This window comes from Podarcis raffonei, chromosome 13, assembly GCF_027172205.1.
Source record: "Podarcis raffonei isolate rPodRaf1 chromosome 13, rPodRaf1.pri, whole genome shotgun sequence".
In the NCBI taxonomy this organism is placed as follows: domain Eukaryota; kingdom Metazoa; phylum Chordata; class Lepidosauria; order Squamata; family Lacertidae; genus Podarcis; species Podarcis raffonei.
Genome location: NC_070614.1, coordinates 34,335,955 through 34,355,284, shown reverse-complemented (window position 1 = coordinate 34,355,284; position 19,330 = coordinate 34,335,955). Strand labels below are relative to the sequence as shown.

Below are 19,330 nucleotides of genomic sequence, written 5' to 3'. Positions count from 1 at the left end.
GTACTTAGATCCCAGGCCATTTAGGACTTCATATGCTAGTACTAACACCATGAATTAAGCCCAATAGCTCATTGACTGCCAATGCACTGCTTTCAGGACCAGTGACACATTATCCCATCAGGCTTCCCACTTACCAGCCTAACAGATGCAGTCTGTAATAATTGAGGTCTCTGGACCATCCTCAAGGTAGGTCCCACATAAGCACATTGCAGTAGATGAGACAGGAGGCCACCACAGCACAAACAACTGAAGTCAAGCCTTCCAGATGCAGGGATGGCTGTAGCTGGTGAATCCTTATTTTATTTTTTTCATACACTTCATCCCATTGCAGGGAAACCACTGAAGCTATCCTTCTACAATTGATACACTTTTGACAAAAGGGATTTATTTCCATTTATCTTGTACTGACTTAGTGTATTAAGAATTGCATGCCAAGGCCCCGTGACCCTGTCGCTCCCAAGACAGCAACTTATAATTTGGTTCAAATAGGCCGCAACTTTATTGATTACAGATGCAAATGGCTATAATCCTCCCCACCTGTCCTCAGATTGTGAACATGGAACATGTGAACACTGCCTGACTGTTAAAGGTCTAATAATTTAACATTTGGATAGCTTTCATTCTCCTGTACACACTTATTTCACAAATTATTTTGCAAAATGGTTGAATTTGAAAACACAGAAAATGAGTGAATCTTACTTTTATATATTTATTAAATTTATATACTTTCATCAGACTATCACAGAGTGGTTTACAGTATAAAAATACACTTCTAACATCTGGTATTTTGGTAAGATCAAATAAATATTATATTATAATTTGGTGTTCATCAGAGCCTTTTTCTTCCCAAACACTTAATCCCCTTAACAGGGTAGTTCTTTGTTTATACTAGTGATGTGGCTGCAGGTGATGTGGTGGTTATTTGCCTCGTATGATTAGCTTTTCCTTTTTGGCATTTCCAACCTTCCACAAGGTTTGGTGGGCATAGTATGTAAGTGAATATAAGTTGATGTAATGTACTTTACTCGGTACATGGTATCCATTTAGGAGGTTTCCACTTTTCCATTGGAATTTTTTAATTAGAGGAAATTGATGGGATTTGAGTGAATATTTGTCTAGGTCACATTTCAGGAAAAACGCTCTTAGAAATATTCTGCAGTGTAGACACAACGTATAAGAGGAACACAAACATAGCAGCTTCTGTGTTATATTTTAATCTATATTCAAATCATTCTGCCTTTCCTCTTCATTAGATGTTCCTTGTTGTTCAGCTCAGGCCTCAACAGAATAATGTAACATTTTGGAAAAAAGATGCAGCCTAGCAACCCAGCACTGGAGGCTAAGATAGCGAAGATCTCCACAGCAACCATATATTTGCCCTTAGAGCTCATATAAGCTGGAACAAAGGATAACCAAACACTGCAAAACACCAACATGCTGAAAGTGATGAACTTGGCTTCATTGAAACTATCAGGTAGTTTCCTGGCAAAAAAGGCCACAGTGAAGCTGGCAATTGCCAGGAAACCCATGTAGCTCAGGACACTGTAAAACATAGCCACAGACCCTTCATTACATTCCAAGACAACTTCTTTACTCACTGAGTGCATGTCTACTTCTGGGAAGGGGGGAGAGGTTGCCAACCACACAGCACAGATACCAGTTTGAATAATAGAGCAGAAAAGCACAATGGAGTTGGCTAGCCTCTTCCCTACCCATTTTCTCATCCTAGATCCAGGTTTGGTGGCTAAGAAAGCCAGGACCACTGTGGTGGTTTTGGCCAACACACAAGAAACAGCCACAGAGAAGATGATGCTAAAAGCAGTTTGTCGGAGGAGACACATAATCTTCTGCGGTTTCCCAATGAATAGCAGTGCACAAAGGAAGCAGAGCAGGAGAGAGATTAGGAGAGTGTAGGTGAGGTTCTGGTTGTTGGCTTTGACGATGGGAGTGTCATGGTGTTTTATAAATATTCCTAGCACCAGAGCAGTGGTGAAAGAAAAGGCTAGAGCAAAACAGGTTAAGCCAAGTCCTAACAGTTCCCCATATGACAAATAGGTTACAGACTTAGGAATACATAAATCCTGATTTTTGTTTGGATACTTTTCATCAGCACATTTAATGCAGTCATTCATGTCTGAAATAGAAAAGCCAAGATCTTTATTTTACAAATACGCCATAACATTTCAAGACGATGCATAAAAATGTTTCTTTCATGAAGTCAAAACTGTTTGTACAAATTCATATATGTTCTGTGCTAGTACTCTCAAATGTGACTTAGAGCCTTAGTGATATTAAGCAGCATTGTTAGTACTAAAAACAATGATGTATTAAGCAGCCTGAGATTACAGTGCCAACCTAAATCTGGCAGAAAACCCATTATCATTAAAGGGGGAACTTTTGTTCATTCCTGCAGCATCCAAGCACAGTTTAAAGAAAGACCAAAGGAAAAGCCTGTTGCAGTGCCATTCACAAAACATGAATGATAGCTGCTAAAGCAAAATATAGCTGCCGATTTCTCTATTCATGGGATTTTCTATTCTAAAACAAAACGTAACAAAAAACAGACAATTTGTAGTTTATAGCCAAGGAGCAACACTAATTTAAGAATCCCGATTTTGAGGTGTACCTCAATAACATCTTTGAATGGTGCTTTCTTTAGTTAGATATCGGCAGAGCAGCACTAGTAAAAATGCATTGCAATTTTAATTGAATTAATTTCTTTACAATCACCAGGTCCAAATGATACCACATGGACCAGATTCTCCCTAGGCAGCAGCTGCTTCTTAGATCCAGCTCACCAAACCATTTAACAAAACCTATCAATCAAAGAACAAAAAACTAACCTTGAAGCAGTCACAGTTATAAGCATACTCCTCTGAATGACACCCCTTCTTTTGATAAACCTAAATAATATATTTCATACCTTCCTGGTTGGAAATCTCTCCTTCTGGGCAAGGGATGCAATCATAGCAGCAAGATGCCTCCGACTCCCTCCCTTTCTTCCTAAAACCAGGATGGCAACTCTCTGTACAGACAGAAAGAGGCTGTGCCTAATGAGAATACATAGTTTGAAATTATTAACCATATTTAGTCCCCGTCCCCCCACCCCAAGACTCTCTATAGCAAGAAGGCATTTCATTCATGTATGAATCGGTCTGATCTTACAAATTGCAATTCAAACCTTGTATATACTGTAGTATTATGCCTACATTTATAACACATTATTTGTTTATTTTTGTTGCTGTTCATTTTTCCATGCCAAACTGTATAACAAAAGTAATTACCCCTGTCTGCCCATGAACAGTATTTCAGAATTCAAATTATATTTATTTAAAACACAATGTATTTTACAAATAGGATTAAGAACCTTCCGTTTAACATATTCAATATACTGCAATGCATCACATTATTTTTTCCTATACAAGTTCATTGTTTTCTATAACATTTTTAAATAATAATAATAATAATAATAATAATAATAATAATAATAATAATTACTCTGTTATTTTTATCCACATTCACTTCTCGGATATTTGACAGATTTTGCTTAAATTTATTGTGCAGTACAGAAGGCTAGTTTCTAACATAATTGTTAAAAGAGAGATCACAATTGTTCACAGAAATTTGCTTTGCACTTCCACACAGAGAGGCAGTACTATTCAAAAATGGGAGATCTCCAAAGCTGCCAACAGTCAGATCCTACCTGATTAAACCACTTGTGCCATGTGATGGCATCTTCATTTATGGTCAGCACTCGGTCTGAAGGTCTGTCAGGATCCACAGTCCCAATTTTCACTCTGTGAAAGGTTTGATTTGAGGAAACTATCCAATTGATAACATCAAATTCTGCTAATAATTCCAAATTATGGTCAAAAGAAATCCTGTTCCCAGCACTGTTGTTAAATGAGACACTTCTCAAAAATTGATGGAGCTGGATTGCAAAGGAAAAGGCAATAATTTTAGAAAGTCTAGAGATGGATTTTGCAAATTAAGGTCTAATTGAGGAATCGCTATTTGAATCCACAAAATTACATGAATGTAGGCTGAGCATGCTGTAAGTTTAGAGACCACAAAGAGGAAAGACAGTCTGAAGATGGTTCAGAAATTTCAGCTAGTGCAGAAATCAGTGGTCAGGTTGCTCAGTGGAGCAAGACAGTTTGCGCATATTACGCCAATCCTGGCCTGACTGTACTGGCTGCCAATTAGTTTCCACGTCCAATTCAAAGTCTGTTTAATTTCTCAGGATTGCAATACCTCAACAACCCCTTCTCTCCATAGGTAAAAAGGTAAAGGTAAAGGACCTCTGGATGGTTAAGTCCAATCAAAGGCAACTATGGGGCTGTGGCACTCATCTCGCTTTTAGGCCAAGGGAGCCGGCGTTTGTAAACAGGCAGCTTTCCGGGTCATGTGGCCAGCATGACTATGCTGCTTCTGGCGAACCAGAGCAGAGCACGGAAATGCCATTTACCTTCCCGCTGGAGCGGTACCCATTTATCTACTTGCACTTTTTGGGGTGCTTGCAAACTGCTAGGTTGGCAGAAGCTGGGACAGAGCAACAGGAGCTTACTCCATTGTGGGAATTCGAACCACCAACCTTCTGATTGGCAAGCTCAAGATTCTCAGTGGCTTAGACCACAGTGCCACCTGCGACCCATATGAACCCTGAGAACATCATCTGAGGCCCTTCTTTGTGTTCTTCCTCCACGAGAGGTCCAGAAGATGGCAACATGAGAATGGGCCTTTGCTGCAGTGGTTCCCTGTTTTTGAAATGCTCTTGCCAGGGAGGTTTGGCTTATATACCTTTAGATGCCAGGCAAAAACATTCCTCTTCAACCAGACCTTTGGCTGATTGACACCCGATGCCTTTTTATTTTATTTTTTAAATAAATGTTTATTAAAGTTTTACAAAACATAAAAACATAAGAAACAGAAAATCACACCACATATAACAAAATAAAAACAGCCAACAAAAAATACACTTGACAAGAAGAAAAAGAGAAAAGAAAAGAAAATTCCACTTTTAAGTTTCAAAATTCCATATCCCTCTTTCCCGACCTCCTCACATCTCCCTTTTTTGTATTCCTCTTTATTCCGTCAAATTCAGCAAATTCTAACCCTTTTTCAAACCTCGTTTATAATTATATACTTCCACTTATTATGTCTCTAATTTCCCTTATCTTGATCCTTTACTCCACCTTATATACTTAGACATAATATTATTCTAGTCATACCCCCCTTCTCCTTTTTTAAAATTCTTCTTTTCATAGCTCTTTTAACCATATCCCAAATGCCATGTTACCTTCACCTACCACATCATTTTAACACTCAAACATTTTACAATATTTTTGTAGATAGTCCTTGAACTTTTTCCAATCCTCTTCCATCGATTCTTCTCCCTGGTCACGGATTCTGCCAGTCATTTCTGCCATCTCCATGTAGTCAATCACTTGCATCTGCCACTCTTCCACGGTGGGCAAATCTTGTGTCTTCCAATACTTAGCGAGAAGTATTCTTGCTGCTGTTGTTGCGTTCATAAAAAAAGTTCTGTCTTTCTTTAGCACCAATTGGCCGACTATACCCAAAAGGAAGGCCTCTGGTTTCTTAGGAAAGGTAAATTTAAATACCTTCTTCAGTTCATTATATATCATTTCCCAGTAAGCCTTAACCTTTGGGCACGTCCACCAAAGATGAAAGAATGTTCCCTCAGCTTCTTTACATTTCCAGCACTTGTTGTCAGGCAGGTGATAAATTGACACCCGATGCCTTTTTAAACCTTTTATGTGGGGATGTATTTTACGTTTTGTTTTTTTTATATTGTAATTTTATGTTGTGAACTGCCCTGAGATCTACAGGTACAGGAAAGCATACAAATTTAATAAATTATAAATTATAATAATTTGATAGCAGCCAACACCAACTATCTGAGAAAGTCATGTTATGCCATAAATTTTTAATGTGAGCACAGGAAGAATATGAGGAATAGGTTTCTACACTGTTTGGGGGCCTTTTGTAAGATCTAAGATACCATGCAAAGTTATATGATGATGTTCATGCCCCTACCTGCCACATCTGGAGATTCTGAAGCTTCAAAACCCTTCCATCCCCTATTGCACTGTGTTTCTCTCTAGACAAGGCCATAGCATGCAAAGCATGGGCCACAGCATAGACAGCATTGTAGATGTTGTAACTGTGACCAGTCATGCTCACTTCAAAAAACGTTCCAGGAAGGTTCTGCAGTTTCTCATCGCCAGTACAAATGTATCCATCTCCCCTCTCCAAAACAGAATTTGGGAATACACAGCCAAAAGCCTGCTGCCAGAAGTCTCTGATAAAACTGTTTCCTTTTGTCCTGGAAGGACTGATGCTCTCAACAAATGGCTTGAACGCTGGTAGGTCAGTGGTGTGAATTGTGAAAGAGAGAGCACCAAAGATTATATCTGTATCCCAATTCTTTTGAAAGGCCAATGAAGTGAGCTCCATCTGGGCTGTCAGTATCCACACTTTCCCTCTTGATATATTTGTCTCATGTTCCTCTTTTGACAAATATGGAAACCATCTCAGATACATCATAGCATTAGATTCTCCATAAAACACTATTACATTGGCTTTGCTGTTCATGGCTTTAGCGTGTATTTTTGACCCATGTTCTAACTTATCATCAAATTCAGTGAAGGAAATTGAAAAGGGGAGTACTTCTATGAAGGCAAAACAAATACCATTCTGGGAGAACAGTGAAACTGCTATTTGCAGAAATCTCTCTCCATTGTCTGTGTCCATAACAATGACCCCAATCCATATCCAACCAAAATGCAGTAATAAAGAGAGTATCCCTGAATACTGAAGGGTTTCCTTAGGGGTCATCTGGAAGAAAGAAAGTCCTGGGGCTTTATCATTCATCACTGGAGCAGAACCATACACGAGCTGAACAGAGACAAAGATTTAAGAAGGAGAGACAAGTATAGTAATTTATAAGCTGTAGTTTCATGTGTAAAGGTAAAGGGACCCCTGACCGTTAGGTCCAGTCGTGACCGACTCTGGGGTTGCGGTGATCATCTCGCTTTATTGGCTGAGGGAGCTGGTGTACAGCTTCCATGTCATGGGGCCAGCATGACGAAGCTTCTTCTGGCAAACCAGAGCAGCACACAGAAATGCTGTTTACCTTCCCGCCAGAGTGGTACCTATTTATCTACTTGCACTTTGACGTGCTTTAGAACTGCTAGGTTGGTAGGAGCTGGGACTGAACAATGGGAGCTCACGCCGTCGCAGGGATTCAAACCACTGACCTTCTGATTAGCAAGCCCTAGGCTCTGTGGTTTAGACCACAGTGCCACCTGCGTCAATTAATTCTGTGGTCTGGAAACTCAGGCCTAGGCACCAAAAGCAGCTTTCTAGGCCTCTTTATCTGTGTCTCAGAACTCTCCCCAGGCCACACCTGCCACTGGCCCTGCTTCTTACAATGAGTGTTTTTGCCTAGCTAGAGTGAGTCCTTAATCTATGATAATGCCTCTTTGTCTCGAAACAAGCTGTCAGGGAACTGCCATCGGAACTAGAGAAGGAGGCGAGGCTCCACAACGATGCTGGAGAGGGGCCAAGCAGGGAGAGAGGCAGGTCTCCTGTTGGGGAAGAAAATCAGTGCAACACCAGGGATAGAGGGGGGGCCAATGGGGGAAGCAGAGAGCAGGCTCCGGGACTCTTCACTGGACACCAGCGGGGAGAGCACAGGTCCTCCACTACCCACGCCCGCACTGCACAGAAGACTTCCGCGCAGGGAGAGTAGGAGGAGACTGGGCGTCAAATAACTTTTATGTTGGAAAAGGTTTAAGAAACGCCCACTGACGGATTCTTCCAGCGACTGAACAGCCACGGAGTGGATGGCTGTCCAGCGAGAAATGGTTTAACCAGCCAACCTAGCCCAGAGCGGCGGCTATTTACGCACAAGCAACCCCTAAAGCCATTACACTAGCCTACACTACAAAGTTAAACTTTACATTCATTGACCCACTGACAATTCTTTCCCAGCCCACCACCACCATGTGGCCCTCAGAATGTTGCCTACAAGAAGATAAGGCCCTTTGGCTGAAAAAGGTTCTCCAGCCCTGACATTAAGACACAAATTGTACGTCAACCTCATAAAGTCAGTGGTTATTATCCCATGCTAAAGATACAGGGCTGACCAAGAGACAATAGGGTCTAAGCAAAGTCCTTTTATGGTTGGGGAAAGAACTTACTGTATTTCCTCAGAACCCCTGCTCTTTCACAAGCAAAAGTTATATCTTTTCACAAAGATATAAATATGTATGTGTACATGGGTGGTCCAACCCAGTGTTTACTGCAATGCATTATGGTGTGCAATGCCTACAAACAGGAGACCTTGCACAGTTGTATCCACATATGTCTCATTGCCAAAACAAATGTCCCATTTTATGAAAAATTGGTGTCTGGATTCTGTTGACTGTTCCAGGTAGCCAAAGACATTGGGCTTGAACCCCAAAATTCCCCCAACACTTGGGTAGTGGACCTCCCTTCTTGCTCTGTCCCTGATGTGCTTCCTTTGCACATTGAAATCTTTTCTATTCCACAAAACATTCAAAAGCATGAAAAGCAATGTTTTTGGTTCTATGATGAATTCTAATTCTAATTATTATTTATGTACATCCATAAAAAATCCAAGCATTAACCATTATATACATATCTGAAACAAACAAACAAACAAATAAATAAATAATAAATATTAATTCTGCACTATTCCCACATACAAATGAGCATGTGTGCCTTACCTACCTGTGGAATCTTATAGATATCGAGGATATTTGCCATTGCAACAGAGATTTTGGAGTCTAGTCCTCCAATCACTGCAGTCAGCTTATTCTGGATGTCACATTTGTAGTTCGGAACAAATCTCTCCAATGTAGATAAAAGTAGCATTGTTGAATAGTAGGTCTGCTTTGCCTTGAAATAGCTGTCATAGATGTTGAAGCCTAAGGTGATATTGGGCAGGATCAGAGGGTCTTCATTTATCTGATTCACTGCAAATTCCAGGGCCAGAATGTGTTGGTAATTCTTTGGCACTGCACTAGAATGAAAGTTGCATTCTGTATCAAACTATTCCACATCTAAATAATAATAATAATAAACCCACTATATTCTGCATCTTCCTCAGCATTATTATTATTTTGCTACCGTTTTGTGGCGGTTGGCAGATGGATGGCAGCTAACAGATTGAGGTTGAATCCTAAGACAGAAGTACTGTTCTTGGAGGACAGGGAGAGGGTGGATGTGGGGGACTCCCTGATCCTGAACGGGGGAAACGTGCCCCTGAAGGACCAGGTGCATAGCCTAGGAGTCATTTTGGACTCACAGCTGTACATTGAGGTGCAGGTCAATTCTGTGTCTAGGGCAGCTGTCTATTATTATGTTTTATTATGTTTTTATAAATACTATAAGCTGCTCAGAGTGGCCAGGGAAACCCAGCCAAATGGGCAGGGTATAATGAAGAAGAAGAAGAAGAAGAAGAAGAAGAAGAAGAAGAAGAAGAAGAGGAGGAGGAGGAGGAGGAGGAGGAGGAGGAGGAGGAAGAATAATTATTATTACCGGTACTAACCCTCAAATCAACAGACTAAATGCAGTGAGGATTGCACATAAGAGCTTTTCAGCTGACAGATAAAAGTTGCAGACGCCCATGGAAAACACAGCAAACCCTAAATCCCTTTTCTCCTGTGGGATTGCTATCACCATCTCTACCAGTCAGGAGTTTTCATAAGTTAGTTCCACTGTGTTAGAACCATTTTTTCGGGGTTGGCAGAATAAATAACACAACCATGGGGAGGAGAAATAAAGTCCACCGTATCTACTTCTCTTGCTGGTGCACATTCACCTTTCCAAGCTAGGATTGCACAACTAATGCACTATTTTTCTTAAGATGTTATTTTAAGTCAATCCTTGTCCTCAATAACACATACACACTTCTACAAAAGTATACACATATGTCATCATTTTTTTTGGGTCAGTGGGGGGATCTTGTGAATGGAATAACAGAGTGCTATGAGGATGTTGTACTTCCACTAATGGGAGATTAGCAACAGACTGCAGACTGAGATTTAGATAAAAAGAAGGCCTCTATATTTTATTACAAAATATGAGGATGTTAATTAATATGTACAACAGGTACAAATGGATATGAGAAAGTGATCTCTGTACATATATAAACCGTTGGATCAACAGTTCAATTACAGCTACGGGAAAGAGATAGAAAGATTCCTGATTCCAAATAAGGGTGGTACTAGGGATCTGTCAGTTTCCAGAATCAGGAGTCCTGACTACAATGGAACAAACTCAAAACAAGTCAGTGTTTCAATAACACAAGGGGTAGAACATAGAGCCAAGAGAAGACAAAATACACAGAGATTAAAACAAATAAAGAATAAGTGCTTACAAGAAATCTTCAAGCAATGCTGGTGGAGGCTCTTCAGTGAAAGCTATTGAACTGTCGAAAAAGCTACCATGAGTTGCAATGCCACCAATGATGAGGTCTCCTGACTGATGGTACATGTGTTGTGGGTAACGTGGACCACAAACCCTACATTTCACAGCATGAGATGTCCATAACTTGTGAGGAAGCAGTGCCAGCAGGAAGACCACTAAAACCACCATCCTCGTTGCAAGGCTAATTTTATTTTTTTACACAGAATTTCTGCTATATTCTTTTACAACACTATATATAGTGTCTTGATGACTAACAGCCTTCTTTACTTCTTTACTTCTTATTCACTTCTTGGAGTGAATAATAGAAACTATTAGCGATCACACTGGAGGACTGTTTCTGCTCCCAGTCCCTTTCCCCTGCCTAACCCTAACCCTAACCCTGCCCCACATGGTGCTGGGTATATTTATAACAGTCTTGGTTGCCTTTGCTTAACAGTGTTTGCTGTAAATCTTGTTTGTGGCTCATGAATCCCACAGGGAGCTGGACAAGAAGAATGAATTACTAGGCATTTGATAGTAATTAAATAGGGAGGTAGTCACTGGTTCCAGTCTTGGGGTTCCTAACGGAATTGTTAAATAAATTATGCTTGCCACATCTGAAAATGTGTTTGGAATGGTATACAACAGAAAAAAAACACACCAGAAATAATGCTGTGCTCTGGAGATAGAGACAAAATAAATTTCTTTCATGATAGAAGTAGCCTTCTTGCTGCTTCAGTTGAGCAGCTCTTTTATTGATATTTAACTTTACTAATCTACTCCTTATACTGTATAGAATACTATGGCATTTAGGTATTAGAAAAATAGCAAGATATCAGACAAATGCCTCTCAACCACCAACAGCCAAGCTTTTACTTATGGTTTTAGTAATGCCTCCTGTTAAACAATTTTTGAAAACATGAAAAAGAAGAATAAAAACATCTGTAATACAGTGGATGCTTGGATTGCGAATGTGATCCATGCGGGAGGCACATTTGCAACCCACAGCATTCGCAACCCGCAGCGCCGCCTCTGTGCATGCAGGGGTCACGATTTGGCACTTCTGCACATGCACAAAGTGCAATTTAGCACTTCTGTGCATGTATGAGCTCCGAAACCTGGAAGTAACCCGTTCCAGTACTTCCAGGTTTGGCACGGTGCGCAACCCAAAATGACGCAACCTGAAGCGTTTGTAACTCGAGGTATGACTGTACAGGAAATCAAAAAGGGTCTCAAGAAATCAACCTTCAGAGGAAGAAGCCTGCAGGAAGGAACCCTTCAGAAAACCCTTTGTTGTAGAAAATGAACTGAACGCTGCTTAAAAATACATATGTTAGCGAAAATATCAAAAAAAATTAGGGGATTTCTCCCCCATGGGTATATTAGTAAAAACTGCATACAAAATGATGTTTATTAGTATAAATATTCAAAGTAAGTTTTTTATGAGAAGACTACCAAGTGCAGTCACCACAACAGCTACTCACTTTGGGTTTTAGTAAAGCAAACAGTCTAATTTGTCTGTGACTAAAGGATATCGAGTGCCAGAACAACTTGGCCACAATAAGGAAATTTTGCCCATAGCATGACTATTTTCCACCTTCCCATTAAACTCTCTGGCACCCTATCTGCATAACCTAGCAATTGTAAAACATAGATGCGCTTTTACTCTCACAAGATTGAATATATTGCCCTCGGCTGTACTTGAAGGACGATTCCAACAGTTTCCACATGAAAAATACTTATGTTCCTGTGGAGATGGCAGTACTGAATCAGTGACACATGTCCTTCTGGCTTGCACTCTTTATAAAGACTTGAGCAATGAGGTTATCACCCCTCTTTATTGTCCATTCCGGGTTGCCCAGCCACTGCCACACTATCCTTTCTCTTGGCAGATCAAGATGAGCAGGTGACAGAAAAGGTTGCAAGGTTTTTAGCTGGGGCAATTAGAATAAGATCCGCTACTTGACTATTGATTCAAAACCCTAAAATGTATTTTATATAATCAACTTTTTATTTGTATTTCTATTCTCTGTATATTGTATTGTTGTTTTATTGCTACGGCTGATGGCTGAGGCAAATAAAGATTCATTCATTCATTCATTCAAGTTAAAATATATGGTGGCGGGGGTGGGGTGGAAATGGGTTTCTATAGATTTGGTAGAACAGTGGTGGGGTGAAAAGGAACTTATATCCCACATTTACACATTGCAGTGTACTGCTTCGTTTTCTTTAGTGCTGTTTACTGAATTTACTGATATCGGACCGAACAGGGAAAAGATGCAGCAGAGCACCTTTAAATTCCTCCATGTTGCATGAAACCTGATTGGGATTGGAACAATAAAAACTAGGGATATAGTGCTTTGAAACTAATTTACTCCAGCTTTGTTGTAGTGCAAATAAGAACCCTCACCAGCGATGAAGTTTTTATTTAAAAAATATAACTAATGAGTGAACAGAATCACAGAGATTGAGAAGAAATATTGCATTTGGAAAGAATCACATGGAACATATACATATGAATGGCTGTCCTTCAAAAAACGGGAAGGTTAAACAACTGGAAATGAAAGATTTGTCCATCTATGGTGAGCACAGAATTCCAAACTCTATATAAGGGCTTCTGAATTTCAAGAAAAGCTGCTGAAAGCTCAATGGACACCACTTTCCCCTCCAGCAGAATCTTCACAATTTTCTCCTTATTAAATGTTCCCTGTTGTTCAGCTCAGGCCTCAACACAATAAGATAACATTTTGGAAGATAGATGCAACCCAGAAGACCACCACTGGAGGCTAAGATAGCAAAGATCTCCACAGCAACCATGTATTTGCCCTTAGAGCTCATATAAGCTGGAATAAAGGAAAGCCACACACTGCAAAAGACCAACATGCTGAAAGTGATGAACTTTGCTTCATTGAAACTGTCAGGTAACTTCCTGGCAAAAAAGGCCACAGTGAAGCTGGCAATTGCCAGGAAGCCCATGTAGCCCAGGACACTGTAAAACATAGCCACAGACCCTTCATTACATTCCAAGACAACTTCATTAGTCGCTGAGTACATGTCTACTTCTGGGAAGGGGGGAGAGGTTGCCAACCACACAGCACAGATACCAGTTTGAATAATAGAGCAGAAAAGCACAATGGAGTTGGCTAGCCTCTTCCCTACCCATTTTCTCATCCTAGATCCAGGTTTGGTGGCTAAGAAAGCCAGGACCACTGTGGTAGTTTTGGCCAACACACAAGAAACAGCCACGGAGAAGATGATGCTAAAAGCAGTTTGTCGGAGGAGACACATAATCTTCTGCGGTTTCCCAATGAATAGCAGTGCACAAAGGAAGCAGAGCAGAAGAGAGATTAGGAGAGTATAGGTGAGGTTCTGGTTGTTGGCTTTGATGATGGGAGTGTCATGGTGTTTTATAAATATTGCTAGCACCAGAGCAGTGGTGAAAGAAAAGACTAGAGCAAAACAGGTTAAGCCAAGTCCTAAGAGTCCCCCATATGACAAATAGGTTACAGATTTAGGAATACATAAATCCTGATTTTTGCTTGGATACTTTTCATCAGCACATTTAATGCAGTCATTCATGTCTGAAATAGAAAAGCCAAGATCTTTATTTTACAAATACGCCATAACATTTCAACACGATGCATAAAAATGTTTCTTTCATGCAGTCAAATTCATATATGTTCAGTGCTGGTACTCTCAAATGTGGTTTAGAGCCTCAGTGATATTAAGCAGCATTGTTAGTACTAAAAACAATGATTTTTTTAAGCAGTTTGAGATTACAGTGCCAACCTAAATGTGGCAGAAGACCCATGATCATTAAAGGGGGAACTTTTGTTCATCCCCTGCAGAATCCAAGAACAGTTTAAAGGAAGACTGAAGTAAAAGCCTGTTGCAGTGCCATTCACAAAACATGAATGATAGCTGCTAAAGCAAAATATAGCTGCAAATTTCTCTGTTTATGGGCTTTTCTTTTTAAAAACAAAACATAACATAACAAAAAACAGACAATTTGTAGTTTATAGTCAAGGAGCAATACTGATTTGAGAATCCCGATTTTGAGGTGTACCTCAATAACATCTTTGAATGGTGCTTTCTTTAGTTAGATATCGGCAGAGCAGCACTAGTAAAAATGCATTGCAATTTTAATTGAATTAATTTCTTTACAATCACCAGGTCCATATGATACCACATGGACCAGATTCTCCCTAAGCAGCAGCTTCTTCTTAGATCCAATTCACCAAACCATTTAACAAAACCTATCAAAGTAACCTTGAAGCATTCACGGTTATAAGCATACTCCTCTGAATGACACCCATTCTTTTGATAAACCTTAACAATATATTTCATACCCTCCTGGTTGGAAATCTCTCCTTCTGGGCAAGGGATGCAATCATAGCAGCAAGATGCCTCCGACTCCCTTCCTTTCTTCCTAAAACCAGGATGGCAACTCTCTGTACAGACAGAAAGAGGCTGTGCCTAATGGGAATAAATAGTTTGAAATTATTAACCATATTCAGTTTCCCCCCACAAGACTCTCTATAGCAGGAAGGCATTTAATTCATGTATGAATCGGTCTGATCTTACAAATTGCAATTCAAAGCTTGTATATTTTGTAGTATTATGCCTATATTTATAACACATTATTTGTTTATTTTGTTGCTGTTTATTTTTCATGCCAAACTGTATAACAAAAGTAATATTAATTAAGGTATACATGTAAACATAAGCATAAATTACCCCTGTCTGCCCCTTGAACAGTATTTCAGAATTCAAATTATATTTATTTAAAACACAATGTATTTTACAAATAGGATTAAGAACCTTCCGTTTAACATATTCAATATACTGCAATGCATCACATTATTTTTTCCTTTACAAGTTCATTGTTTTCTATAACATATAATAATAATAATAATAATAATAATAATAATAATAATAATAATAATATTACTCTGTTATTTTTATCCACATTCACTTCTCGGATATTTGACAGATTTTGGAAAACTGATTGGGTGATACCCAATTTGCTTAAATTTATTGTGCAGTACAGAAGGCTAGTTTCTAACATAATTGTTAAAAGAGAGATCACAATTGTTCACAGAAATTTGCTTTGCACTTCCACACAGAGAGGCAGTACTATTCAAAAATGGGAGATCTCCAAAGCTGCCAACAGTCAGATCCTACCTGATTAAACCACTTGTGCCATGTGATGGCATCTTCATTTATGGTCAGCACTTGGTCTGAAGGTCTGTCAGGATCCACAGTCCCAATTTTCACTCTGTGAAAGGTTTGATTTGAGGAAACTATCCAATTGATAACATCAAATTCTGCTAATAATTCCAAATTATGGCCAAAAGAAATCCTGTTCCCAGCACTGTTGTTAAATGAGACACTTCTCAAAAATTGATGGAGCTAGATTGGAAAAGAAAATGCAACAATTTAATAATGTCTAGAGATGGATTTTGCAAATTAAGGTCTAATTGTGGCATCAGAATGCTGCCATGGAATGGGGTGGGGGAATCACTATGTGAATCCACAAAATTACATGAATGTAGGCTGCTCATGCTGTAAGTTTAGAGACCACAAAGAAGAAAGACAGCCTGAAGATGGTTCAGAAATTTCAGCTAGTGCAGAAATCAGTGGCCAGGTTGCTCAGTGGAGCAAGATGGTTTGAGCATATGGCCTGATTGCACAGGCTGCCAATTAGTTTCCAGTTCCGATTCAAAGTCTGTTTAATTGTTCAGGATTGTAATACCTCAACAACCACTTCTCTCTATAGGTAAAAAGGTAAAGGTAAAGGACCCCTGGATGGTTAAGTCCAGTCAAAGGTGACTATGATGTTGTGGCACTAATCTTGCTTTCAGGCCAAGGGAGCCGGTGTTTCTCCATAGACAGCGTTCTGGGTCATGTGGCCAGCACGACTAAGCCGCTTTTTGTGCAACGGAACACTGAAAGCAGAGCAGTGTACGGAAACGCCATTTACCTTCCCACCGGAGCTGTAACTATTTATGTACTTGCACTTTTTAGCGTGCTTTCAAACTGCTGGGTTGGCAGGAGCTAGGACCGAACAACAGGAGCTCACTCCATTGCCGGGATTCGAACCACCGACCTTTTGACTGGCAAGCCCAAGAGGCTCAGTGGCTTAGAACACAGAACCACCTGCATCCAATATGAACCCTAAGAACATCATCTGAGGCCCTTCTTTGTGTTCCTCCTCCACGAGAGGTCCAGAAGATGGCAACATGAGAATAGGCCTTTGCTGCAGTGGTTCCCTGTTTGTGGAATGCGCTTGCCAGGGAGGTTTGGCTGGTGCCTTCATTATATATCCTTAGGTGCCAGGCAAAAACATTCCTCTTCAACCAGACCTTTGGCTGATTGACACCCAATGCCTTTTTAAATCTTTTATGTGGGGATGTATTTTATGGTTTTTTTATATTGTAATTTTATGTCATGAACTGTCCTGAGATCTACAGGTACAGGAAAGTATACAAATTTAATAAATAATAAATTATAATAATTTGATAGCACCATCACCAACTATCTGAGAAAGTCATGTTATGGCATAAATTTTTACAGCTTTTTCTCACGGCTACAGAAAGGTTACTCCTAGCCTAGTTACAGAATGTCATTTGGATTGCCAAGCTCTGCAGCAAAGTTGCTATTACATTTGCAGCTCCAAAAACCTCCCCAAGTATTTGTGCTTCATAAATTGCACATGTTTATAAACACCCCATACTTTTACTTTTCTATAGCTTTAATATGATTTGGATAGAAAGAGTGATGATAATGTGAGCACAGGAAGAATATGAGGAATAGGTTTCTACACTGTTTGGGGGCCTTTTGTAAGATCTAAGATACCATGCAAAGTTATATGATGATGTTCATGCCCCTACCTGCCACATCTGGAGATTCTGAAATTTCAAAACCCTTCCATCCACTATTGCACGGTGTTTCACTCTAGACAAGGCCATGGCATGCAAAGCATGGGCCACAGCATAGACAGCATTGTAGATGTTGTAACTGTGACCAGTCATGCTCACTTCAAAAAACGTTCCAGGAAGGTTCTGCAGTTTCTCATCGCCAGTACAAATGTATCCATCTCCCCTCTCCAAAACAGAATTTGGGAATACACAGCCAAAAGCTTGCTGCCAGAAGTCTCTGATAAAACTGTCTCCTTTTGTCCTGGAAGGACTGATGCTCTCAACAAATGGCTTGAACGCTGGTAGGTCAGTGGTGTGAATTGTGAAAGAGAGAGCACCAAAGATTATATCTGTATCCCAATTCTTTTGAAAGGCCAATGAAGTGAGCTCCATCTGGGCTGTCAGTATCCACACTTTCCCTCTTGATATATTTGTCTCATGTTCCTCTTTTGACAAATATGGAAACCATCTCAGATACATCATAGCATTAGATTCTCCATAAAACACTATTACATTGGCTTTGCTGTTCATGGCTTTAGCGTGTATTTTTGACCCGTGTTCCAAATTATCATCAAATTCAGTTAAAGAAGTTACAAAGGGGAGCTCTTCCATGAAGGCAAAACAAATACCTTTCTGGGAGAACAGTGGAACTGCAATTTGCAGAAATCTCTCTCCATTGTCTGTGTCTATAACAATGACCCCAATCCATATCCAACCAAAATGCAGTAATAAAGAGAGTATCCCTGAATACTGAAGGGTTTCCTTAGGGGTCATCTGGAAGAAAGAAAGTCCTGGGGCTTTATCATTCATCACTGGAGCAGAACCATACACGAGCTGAACAGAGACAAAGATTTAAGAAGGAGAGACAAGCATAGTAATTTCTAAGCTGTAGTTTCATGTGTAGTGGTCAATTAAATCTGTGGTCTGGAACCTCAGGCCTAGAGACCAAATGCAGCTTTCTAGGCCTCTTTATCTGTTCCTCAGAACTCTCCCCAGGCCATACCAGTACAGGGCTGTCTTTACCCAGGGGTGCAAGGGGTACCCGGGCACCAAATTCTGGGGGGCGCCAAATATATATCTACTATGTACCTGTCCCTCTCGATCGCTTGGCAGTTAAAAGCAATGAAACAAAAATCCCCGCCCCCTGCCTCTGTCGCTCTGTTACTCCATAGTGTCAAATATTCTTGACGAGTCAGGAAAGAAAAGCAGTTTTTCCCCGCTGCATCATTGTTACAGGTGAGCGAGTTCCTCCTTTACAAAAGTCAACAACTTTGGCTCCCCCCTCCCGCCAAAAACTCCATAAAAGTTAGTATGGGGGCGCTGGGTGGATCTTTGCACCTCAGTGGCGCATATGCACCTGTCACTGGTCCTGCTTCTTACAATGAGTGTTTTTGCCAAGCTAGAGTGAGTCCTTAATCCATGATTATGCCTCTTATCTTCCTGAATGGAGAATAGAGAAGGGTATGTGAGTTTGTCTCGAACCTAGCCTACAACACAAAGTTAAATTTTATATTCATTGCCCCACCGACTTCTTATTCTTTCCCAGCCCACCATGTGGCCCTCAGAATGTTGCCTACAAGAAGATAAGGCCCTTTGGCTGAAAAAGGTTCTCCAGCCCTGACATTAAGACACAAAGTGTATGTCAACCTCATAAAGTTAGTGGTTATTATCCCATGCTAAAGATACAGGGCTGACCAAGAGACAATAGGGTCTAACCAAATTCCTTTTATGGTTGGGGAAAGAACTTCTTTCCTCAGAACTCATGCTCTTTCACAAGCAGTCAGAAATAAATATTTTAAAAAAGAAATAAATATGTATGTGTACATGGGTGGTCCAACCCAGAGTTTACTGCAATGTATTATGGTGTACAATGCCTACAAACAGGAGACCTTGCACAATTGTATCCACATATGTCTCATTGCCTAAACAAATGTCCCATTTTATGAAAA

General features: G+C 40.1%; 2 protein-coding genes across 2 annotated transcripts; both read right to left on the bottom strand.

Annotated features, from left to right (window-relative positions):
• Window positions 1–753: 753 nt before the first annotated feature.
• LOC128398864 (vomeronasal type-2 receptor 26-like) lies at window positions 754–10,650 on the bottom strand. Its single transcript, XM_053360126.1, has 6 exons — window positions 10,433–10,650; window positions 8,782–9,073; window positions 6,061–6,921; window positions 3,704–3,931; window positions 2,924–3,050; window positions 754–2,134 (listed from the first exon to the last, which is right to left on the bottom strand). The coding sequence occupies exons 1-6, from the start codon at window positions 10,648–10,650 to the stop codon at window positions 1,224–1,226; spliced, it is 2,637 nt and encodes an 878-aa protein (XP_053216101.1). The 3' UTR covers window positions 754–1,223.
• Window positions 10,651–12,768: 2,118 nt separating this feature from the next.
• LOC128398863 (vomeronasal type-2 receptor 26-like) lies at window positions 12,769–16,626 on the bottom strand. The gene is made up of 4 exons (XM_053360125.1): window positions 16,621–16,626; window positions 15,646–15,873; window positions 14,811–14,937; window positions 12,769–14,042 (listed from the first exon to the last, which is right to left on the bottom strand). Exons 1-4 carry the CDS (start codon window positions 16,624–16,626, stop codon window positions 13,141–13,143), a joined length of 1,263 nt encoding a protein of 420 aa, XP_053216100.1. The 3' UTR covers window positions 12,769–13,140.
• Between the last annotated feature and the right edge of the window lie 2,704 nt (window positions 16,627–19,330).